We start from the raw sequence: 9,357 nt of genomic DNA on the forward strand, positions 1-9,357 counted from the left end.
AATGCCTTATAGTTGTATTGTCTGTCATATTTTAAATTAATGTCAATGTCGCAAATTTGGTGTATGAACTAAGAAAGAAATAATTTGAATTTAGTACATGGATTTCGTACCAAAGGTTTTCCAACTTTGCATCTATTACATACGTACATGGTTTTTTAAACCTTGCATGTTATTCCTTGTAGCACTTTGAAAAACAGAATCTTCGAGGTAGCAGGAACTCGGCTAAAACCCGCGACTGCAATTTGGTGTATGGATTATTTTGTATCCAAAAAGTATAGAAAAGACAATATGCAATACATCAATATTTACCATTGTTACTGAGTTATTCTCATTAGATTGTATGCTGAATGGCTATAACAAATATGTTAGTTGCTTGAGGGCCTGAGTCTCTCCAAAACAGTCTGTTTCACAAGGCCGTAGGACAAGGGAAACACTGTTTTTGGCAACTCTCAGACACAAGGGAAAACAAGTGGGTGCTGTTGCCCAATATGGCCACTCAGTCTGTTTGGTATACCCTCATCCAATTTTGTCACCAATAAATTTAACTCTTCAACTACCACCACGCAGATGGCACTGCCATTTACTTTACCGCATTCTAGAATGTGTGCATGCGTAGATGGCACTTTCAAACTTCCACAGTCAACAGTTTTTCCAAGCAAGGTGTGTTACAGGCCTATGTACATACTTCTATAAAAATATTCCATTTGTCAGTGTTTCTAGTATGAGATGCCAAATCAATAGCATCAGATATTGAAAAGAACTGATTGGAGAAAATGAAAGGAACTTTTGACCAATCAGACGACAGAAGTCAATAGGGTTACATAGAAGCCTGAAATATGGTGTATGGATTATTTTGTATCCCAAAAGTATAGAAAAGGCAATATGCAATACATTATTATATTTAATACCATGCCCTGCCCGTTGCATTTTGATTGGTCGAGCTGAACCACGTGACTGGCCACAAATACACAGTAATGGTCTGTTTACATGCCCGTGAATATGAATAATAAGATTAACAACTCAACAGCTCAAACGTAAATCATAATCAATCACAAAATAAAATGGAGCACTTGTAAGTCAGGTTGAGATACTTTTTTCTGAAAACATCTCCGGATTTGCCAATTTTTTACAGCGAGCGTGACAGTGCGTCGCGTATTGCTCAGTTTCTTGGGCCCAGTTGTCGTTCGCTCCTGAACTTTTCGGAAATTTTGACGGTTTTCTTGGGTTCGTTGATAATATAATGGAAATAACAGTCTCCACTCTGACCATTAACGTTTATTTGTGTGCGCGGGCTCGAGGAAAGCCAAATTAACGGGCTCGGCAAGCCTCGCACGTTAATTTTTGGCTTTCCTCTCGCCCTTGCCAACAAATAAACGTTAATGGTCAGCGCGTCGCCCTTTTTTCTATAATATTTACTATTGTTACTGAGTTATTCTCATTAGATTGTATGCTGACTGGCTATGACAAATATGTTTGTTGCTTGAGGGCCTGAGTCTCTCCAAAACAGTCTGTTTCACGAGGCCGTACGCCAAAGGAAACACTGTTTTTGGCAACTCTCAGGCCCAAGGGAAAATAAATGTATGCTGTTTTCCAAATATGGCCAGTCAGTCTGTTTGGTATACCCTCATCAAATTTTATTTGCTTGGGATTGTATCTATACATGAATGGTATAACTGGTATTGCTGTCTTACACAAGACAGCTAATACTCACATGCTAACAGTATGTAGGCTTCTAGAATTTAGACACCCTCCTGCCGCCCTCCCCCCCCCCCCTGCATTTTTGAAAGTTTGATCATAGACGGTAGAAAATAGATTTGTGCTTTCTTTGATTTGATGTAAGAAAAATCTGGAACACAGTCCCCCAACTTGTCTGGGAGAATATCTTGTTGACATACACTGCAAATAAAGACAGTCCTTCTTCACCAAAACTTTGGAAAAATTTAGTTGTTTTCAATTTGATTCATTGGACTTGGAAATGGGTTTTTAAAAATTCGAATATATTTAGGGAAGAACAAGGGTTTCCATCCAGCAATAACTGCTCCTATATTTATCACACGTACTTTTTAATGTTAACCCCTATTTTGACCAGGTTCCTAACATTCGTGTATTCTTTGCACTAAACAATGTCGAATCATCATGCACTATTTCGACTCCGTTGTTTGTTTCTCTCCCAGCTCTTAAAAGGGTTTCAGAAATTAAATGAAAGTATTCCGAAATTGAACCAAAATAGGTAAACTTTGTGACATCAACAATCTACATGCAATAAACGATGGGAAAAAAACCGATTTTTTTTTTTGGGGGGGGGGTATCTGTGAATGTATTCTACATTCGAATCGAACTCGAAAATCGCGTTTCCCGCTCTGCGGTTTATTTTTTAAATAACTCTTACTTTACACTGGTGGGTCCTTGAACAGTAGCAGTGTACCAGTACGATGGATTAAATAACGCGAAAAGACTAACTGGCGACATTATAAACGAGAGGGTTAACATACGGGCACTGAAACCCGTATTTACGCGGCACTAAAGTGCCGTACTTCGTGTGGAAAAAAAATGGTGTTTTGGCAAATTGTAATTATTACCTCCTTATAGTTATCGATTATTGAAGTTCATATTTAAAAAAATTTTCAAGGTTATTTCATATCTTTATAATATTTCATGTCCACGTTACTGAAAGGGCAGACGAGACATAAAGAGGTTATCAAGAACCATGCATTCTTACGTCACAATGGCTATTATTCTGTGCGTAACTCCGCAAATTTAGCTTTCGAAGTTCAGGCCAACTAGTATACACTTAGGCCTAAGCATCGATCTCAGAACAAACCTCCAAACAACTTTATTGATAAAGTTTTAAAAGTTTAAACAAAGTGCGTTAACTTATCAAAAGCAAACGACATGGGCGCTGTGCGCAGATCATCAGTTCGCCGTGGTAGCAAAAGCCACGGTAAGGCTAAGGTATTCAAACGTATGGTTGCTGTCGTCAAGGGTAAGGCGTTTTGTTTCGTGTTTAGTTTTAATTCAACGTCAATATGTTGGTGAAAAGGTTTTTCCCAACGTGCTTAATATATTGTGGCATTATCGTTCGGTAATTTTAATTCCATTTCAAATACGCAGCCTCTAAAAAGACGACTCCCGTTAAAAAGTCCAAACCCAAGCCAGTATCACCGGTGAAGAAGGTACGTGCAAAGTCCGTCAAGGCAGCGCAGAAGACCGCCAGTGTTCGTATGCGGCGAGGTTCCGTCAGCGCAAAGCGTCGCCTCAGTTTTGGCAAGTCAGCAGTTCCAGCCAAGAAAGCGGCACAACAAAAACGCACCAAGGTAATATTTCGACTCGTTGATAAATACTTCAAAACTTCTGCTCGAACTTTCCTCAATGAAACTTTCAACCATGCTCTTATGATGATCAAATCGAGAATAAAAATAGGGGGCATCCTTTAAAATTTGGTAATAGAGGAAAATAACTATAATATTTTTATTTTTTTTAAATTCAAAATGGTCGCCATTCCTGTTTTAATTTAATAAAGAAAAACAAAATATTCGATTTTCGAAAAACAAAGGCCGTGAAAATGTTTCTTAAACTTCGTGAGCTTTAAAGAACAACAAGTGGTAGATCAGCAAAGAATTGTAAAAGTTGAGAGTCCGAATATCTGTCCCCGGGACGCATTCCTAAACAACCACATGTACTTCTTTTTTGAATATTTGATTATTTGATGACATAATATTGAAGTTCTTGTTCTTTGTCTGCTATTTTTTCCTCCTGTAAAAACAGAAGGCTGTCCCGAAGGCGGGACCAAAATCTAGTGGTCGACGAAAGGGATCCGTTAGCCGTCCAATCACGAGTGCAGCGAGAGCGTCCAAGAACACTGCCGTATCCAAGGCAACTTTTGCTAAAATGACCTTGAGAAGTGGCAAGGTCAAAGTCAATAGGTTTTAAAATTTGTAACAGAAGACCACAGGTTCTGCTGGCCGGAATGGTAGTGCTTGGTATCTGTAATGACTATTGTGAACGATGGAATAAAACGAAATAATTTACAATTTTGACGTCACCTAACTTTTCCTATCGCACTATTATGTAAGCCTATAATTCATTTCAACGACTCGATGAGGAAAGAATTCAAATATAAAGCCAACAGACAATCGACGAAGTATCGTAGTGGACATCTCGAATGTAGAAGAGAGATTGCTCTGTGCATTGACGACATCGTATGGTCAAACTGTCTTTATTGTTTTGTCATCGAAGTTTCTGCAACCAAGTTACATACCTCAACTGAGACAGTTGGGTGTACGGTGGTTTGATAACCGACGATAGAGTAATTTTATTCAGGAAAGGAATCGCTCATCTGAAAAGAAAGTCATCGCAGGGTGGTGATAGACTTTTCGTTTAGGCATGTAAGTCCAACCAATTTGCATGGTTAGAAGATCGCCAAAGGAAATCGTGTGACGAAAAACAATCTTAGAAAGGACACCAAACCAATTTCGTAATACTGTTTTTGTAAACCAGCCAAACTAATTATCCGCAAACTTTAAGAAAGGTGTCATGAAAAGACAAGTAAATTTAGTATGATATATTGAAACAATTAAAAGGAATTTTGAACAACTCCCAATACTCATGACGGTAGCCTTCTCAAAGTATGGTGTAAATCACTAGTGAAGAAGAAGGGCCACCTTAAAAATACATACGGGAGAAAGATATTGATGTCATGTAAAATAAATAGCCATAAATTTTATCCACTTTTATGTAAAGTCACGTCAGCTTTACATCAAAAATATTAGATTTGTATATTTATCACTACTCTATTTATATACTTGGAATTCGACAAATCCAAATACGTAATGTGCACCTAAAATGTTTGAAAAGTCACCAAGAAGTGCAAAAATACAAAGCATTGCTATAGCAATGATATCTTTGGTTGTTTTTACAATATTCATGATATTGCAAGGATGTTTTCTTCGGAAAAAATAGCCTAGAATCCGTTGCAAATTTTGAAATAAATAAACTAACATTGACCGATATTTGAAATTCAAAATGTCCGACATTCTTGTGTTAACTCTATGGGGAAAGCTTTCAAAGAACTTCATATTTTAAAAAAAAAATAAGCTCGCGTCCTTACAGCGAAGATGAAGAAATTATTTAAGACCTTTTAATAGTATGCACTAAAACAGTAAGCCTTTTGAGGAAAATGAAGCACGCGGAAAAATACATGAGCTCCCTTCGACACAATTGCTCAAGATGAAATTATCACAAAATGTAGAAATTTCCAATGTATTATCATCGAAATACGACCAAAGTGAAAGGTTTGGAACACCTACGCAGCGCAAAGATGCGAGCATATACGCATGAACTGTACAGTGGCAGCGCGCGTATGATTTCTCGCGCGTCCATATCGGCACAGCTAACGGTAAAAGTTTTCGCGTGAAAGTGCGCGATCTTAGCGTTGATATTTCACGCGGTGCGAGTAACGCGCTATCCGACGTGAAATTCTCAAACTTTTCCATTTCTCTGTTTCCATCTAACCTTACTCCTATACGGACAAAACAAAGATGTTTTTACACATTTTAATTGTATGACACGATATTGTGACGAATTCCTTATTACCTCTCGGAAGAAAAAAGTGGCTGGCGAAAGCCGCGAGATCTAGCTAACGGCATTATGACGTCACTATTCGATTCTCTGCTGTTCTTTTGTTCTGGACAGGAAAGGAAACTTCACTTTCGAAATTCTTTTCACCGGTAAACTTCGCAAACCGATTTCGCTCGCAATTTTTCGATAACTTTAAGAATTATCAGCACAAACAAGATGGGTACCACGCGAAGATCCTCTATTCGCCGCGGTAGTAAAGGCCACGGAGCCGCCACCGTATTCAAACACATCTTGGCTGTTGTGAAAGGCAAGTTTTTCGGAAGTTAAATGTTGTAGTCGTTAGGTATAGATTTTTATGGTTCCGTTAGACGTACCCGTCGCTCGTTCTTAGTGCATCTTTAGTTTCTTTATCGTTGCGTTGTTTCCTTTGCTTATCATAATTTTTCTCCGTATTTTAAGGTGAAAATACTTGTCATTTGCCATCATGAAAATAAGATATTCCTTCGCAGAATTCATTTTCGTTAGGTCAAGACTAACGGTTCAGTAACGCACTGTTGCTCGTACAATTTTAATTTAAGTTTACTTATCGCAATGTTGTTTCAAGGGCTGGACTTCTGCTACATGGTGCATTATCATCCATGTTCCAATGTTTTAAGTCCTGAAGATTTTTCCTCTTTTATTATTTTAGCCTCTGAAAGGGCATCTTCACCCCAAAGAAGAGCACCGGTTAAGAAGTCTCGTGGAAGGACTGCCCAGAAGAAAGCCGGTGCACGTTCACGACGAGGATCTGCTAGCGCACGTCGAGGCTCTGCCAGCGCAAAACGCCGCCCAAGCACTGCTTCAAAGCAAAGAAGGGGCTCCACTGCTTCAAAGAAGAGGAGGGGCTCCACTGCTGGGTCAAAGGTGAGTCATGCAGTCACTCTTACTTTCTCATTTGTTTGCTACAAAAAATATATTTAATGGTTTTGTTGTTCCACCAAACCAGAAAGAATTACTGTAAGCCAACCCGGGAAGCCGACACGACTACTTTGAACTGTGGGTACTACGAGAAAGTGGTAGCGTTGGCTGCTTCCAGCAGATATTTGATGAGATTTTATGTTGGCTACGTATATACTGCTTGCGGTTGGATTCGTCGGCTTGTAATTTCTGTAGTCCAAATCGTGACAATGGTTTATAACTGTTATCAAAGTTTGCAGTTCCTGTAAAAGTTATCTTCGAATGTCTTGTAACTACATTCCCCTGTGAGTAGCGCGCAGATCTGCACATTGTTTACGGATTTGTTCATTCGAAAAGAGAGCAAACGGATTGACTTAGATTAATATGTAATCTGAATCTTGGTATATTTTCTTTCCTCAGAAACCAAAGGCAGCCCCTAGGCGGAGCCGGCGTCGTTCATCCGTAAGAAGAGCGTCTCTTTGTTAGAAGGACCTGTTCGAGAACCCGGATGTAAAATAAAAATTTCTGCTGGCCGGAATATAGAAATATTATTTGAAGTGTGTTAACTTTGTGATCGATTCATGTGAATAAACAGCACACACTAAGAGAAAATGTCCGTATGGAGTTTTTATTCAAATATCATAGATGTCAGTTACAAATTGGAATAAAATTGATAGCATAAAATATATATTACGAAATACTGATACGCTGTGTAAACAAGGTTAAAAACTTTAAAATTGAAAATAAAATTATAAATTAGAAACGTAGTTGGCAGTATTTGGGATCATAGTCAAAGGACCAGATGCAGAGGTCTGTAAGTTTATGTATGTTTTTGAAACTTTACAAAAGACCTCAAGTAGGTGCATTTTCGATGTCACGTGCCATGGTCATGTTACATTTTCACATTTCAGTAGAAATGTAGAACTATTGACATAAATGTAGATTGTTCGCGATCATAGTACTTATGCCGAATGGTAGTAGGCAGTCCAGTCCATTCTATGAGAAAAGGGGTATCACATCAGTTGGGGCCTACTGTATACACAGTTTCGTTTAAAAAAGGTTTGAGGATTTTCTTTGTGTTGTTGTAAAAAAACTTTCCGAGTGCAAAAGATTCCAGATTGTCGACATAATAACACAGACAAACAGTTTTCCTCCGTGGAAGGATAAAGTCCGACGACAAGAATCGCGTTCATCGTGCCATGGTAACAGCTTATAAGTAAGCTTTCTTCTGAACAGCCTGTACACACCTGTCGGCATCTAGGTTCACGGAGATAAGTTGTTTGGTCTCAGTGGTTTCAGAATCGCAATATTTGCTTGTCTTGGGTTCTCTAGAAAGTTATTCTCCCGAGCGATCGCTCTCTACTGAAATAGATTCTCGTCTTTCCGTGCGAGAGACTGACGACGGTCGAGCCTGCTTTCGTCTGCGTTTACGATCACCTCCCTTCAAATCTTCACTATATGTGCATTGACTGTCAACGTCACCTGCGAAAGGGGGGAAGTAATTCTTCAATTTGATCTCTTGGTCAATGGATTTTCCCCGTAAAAACATTTTTTTCAAATGAAAACAAATGCACAGAATAATTGAGATTGCGCCCATCCCGAACGTAATGTTGGAAACATATTGTGTTCTCAATAAACCACAAGTCCTTGATTTTATATTGGATGCCCCTCTCCCTGTGATTTTTAAACGATTTCAGGTGATGGCATTGAGAACCTTTTGTTTTGTATTTGCTGTCGGCCCCTCCGCCCTCATGTGATGTATAAAATTTTTCCAGTACTGATGTCGAGAATCTCTGTATTTGTCTTGATGTCGAACAAAGCTATTGAATTTTAGAATGATAGCCCCTCCCCCCCGGGAGAATTGGGCGTTTCCTAGCTTACCTGTAAGCTCCGATAAGGAGTAATGCTGATAGCATGCTCGTGCAACTCGTCTCATTTGCTCCACCCAGTTATGGCCAACCGCTTTGCTTGGTTTACTCGGGTTTTCGAACAAAATGTCCTTCGGCCACCACGTCGGTTTTCGCTCTTCTTTACACCACAGCGGCTGAGCTCGTCTCTCGGTTTCCTTCACAAGGACAGGGAGCAGTTCTCGCAGGTCATAATAGGCGAGGCAAGTCAGGCACCCGTTGGGGTGTTGCCGTAAGTCTGGCAGCTGTGGCCGAGTGGATGATGATTGTCCGGGTAACGGAGGCGTCGTTTCCGTGGAAGGCTCCGGATGGATGGGCGGTTCGGCTCCGTGAACGACATACTTTCTCTTTTTCGTAATCTTGTCGAAATGACTTGAAATCACAATCACGTCCAGATTGGTTTTGGCGTGGAATTTATCGGCGGCGCTGGTCAAGGATGCCCATTGTTTCTTGGTAGCAGCACTCATGCCTTCCATCTTTGCTGATCATTTGAGAGTGAAGAAATGAAGGTGCACCCAGATGTGCTTGAATCGTCTATCGATCGGATCGCTTCTCATTCGAGTAAACGCATTTCTGACGCAATTATGTGCTGAGTCCAGGTGCGTTGACGCCAAACATTCACCAAGGATGTAATAAACAAGAATTTTTCGCTGTTATGTTTGATAGAATGTAGGTCCCGTACTACAAAGTTCAGCATCGACGCCTTGGATATAAATTGCGTATTCTGACGCAAATATCTGTTCAGTACCCACTCACGCTGTTGTGAAAAGAGTTTAAAAAGTACGGGACGTGCGTTCTGCATACTCGCACTCTTATCCCGTATTTAACCGTATGTAAACGTACTTTGGCCCAGTGCCTGGCCGCTCTGGTGTTCCCAGCATATCATACATCCAAAATCCTACACCGAAAATGTTCTGTTCGTAAGGTTAGTAACCAT

At 39.8% G+C, this 9,357-nt stretch overlaps 2 protein-coding genes across 2 annotated transcripts; one reads left to right on the top strand and one right to left on the bottom strand.

The window, feature by feature from the left end:
- The first annotated feature begins 5,608 nt into the window (after positions 1-5,608).
- On the top strand, positions 5,609-7,125 carry LOC139121521 (protamine-like). Its single transcript, XM_070686480.1, has 3 exons — positions 5,609-5,884; positions 6,266-6,480; positions 6,934-7,125. Exons 1-3 carry the CDS (start codon positions 5,794-5,796, stop codon positions 6,997-6,999), a joined length of 372 nt encoding a protein of 123 aa, XP_070542581.1. The 5' UTR covers positions 5,609-5,793; the 3' UTR covers positions 7,000-7,125.
- A 2-nt stretch (positions 7,126-7,127) lies between these two features.
- LOC139121520 (uncharacterized) lies at positions 7,128-9,224 on the bottom strand. The gene is made up of 2 exons (XM_070686479.1): positions 8,395-9,224; positions 7,128-7,995 (listed from the first exon to the last, which is right to left on the bottom strand). The coding sequence occupies exons 1-2, from the start codon at positions 8,894-8,896 to the stop codon at positions 7,850-7,852; spliced, it is 648 nt and encodes a 215-aa protein (XP_070542580.1). The 5' UTR covers positions 8,897-9,224; the 3' UTR covers positions 7,128-7,849.
- Between the last annotated feature and the right edge of the window lie 133 nt (positions 9,225-9,357).

The sequence above is a fragment of the Ptychodera flava genome, chromosome 21, assembly GCF_041260155.1.
Source record: "Ptychodera flava strain L36383 chromosome 21, AS_Pfla_20210202, whole genome shotgun sequence".
Classification (NCBI taxonomy): Eukaryota; Metazoa; Hemichordata; class Enteropneusta; family Ptychoderidae; genus Ptychodera; species Ptychodera flava.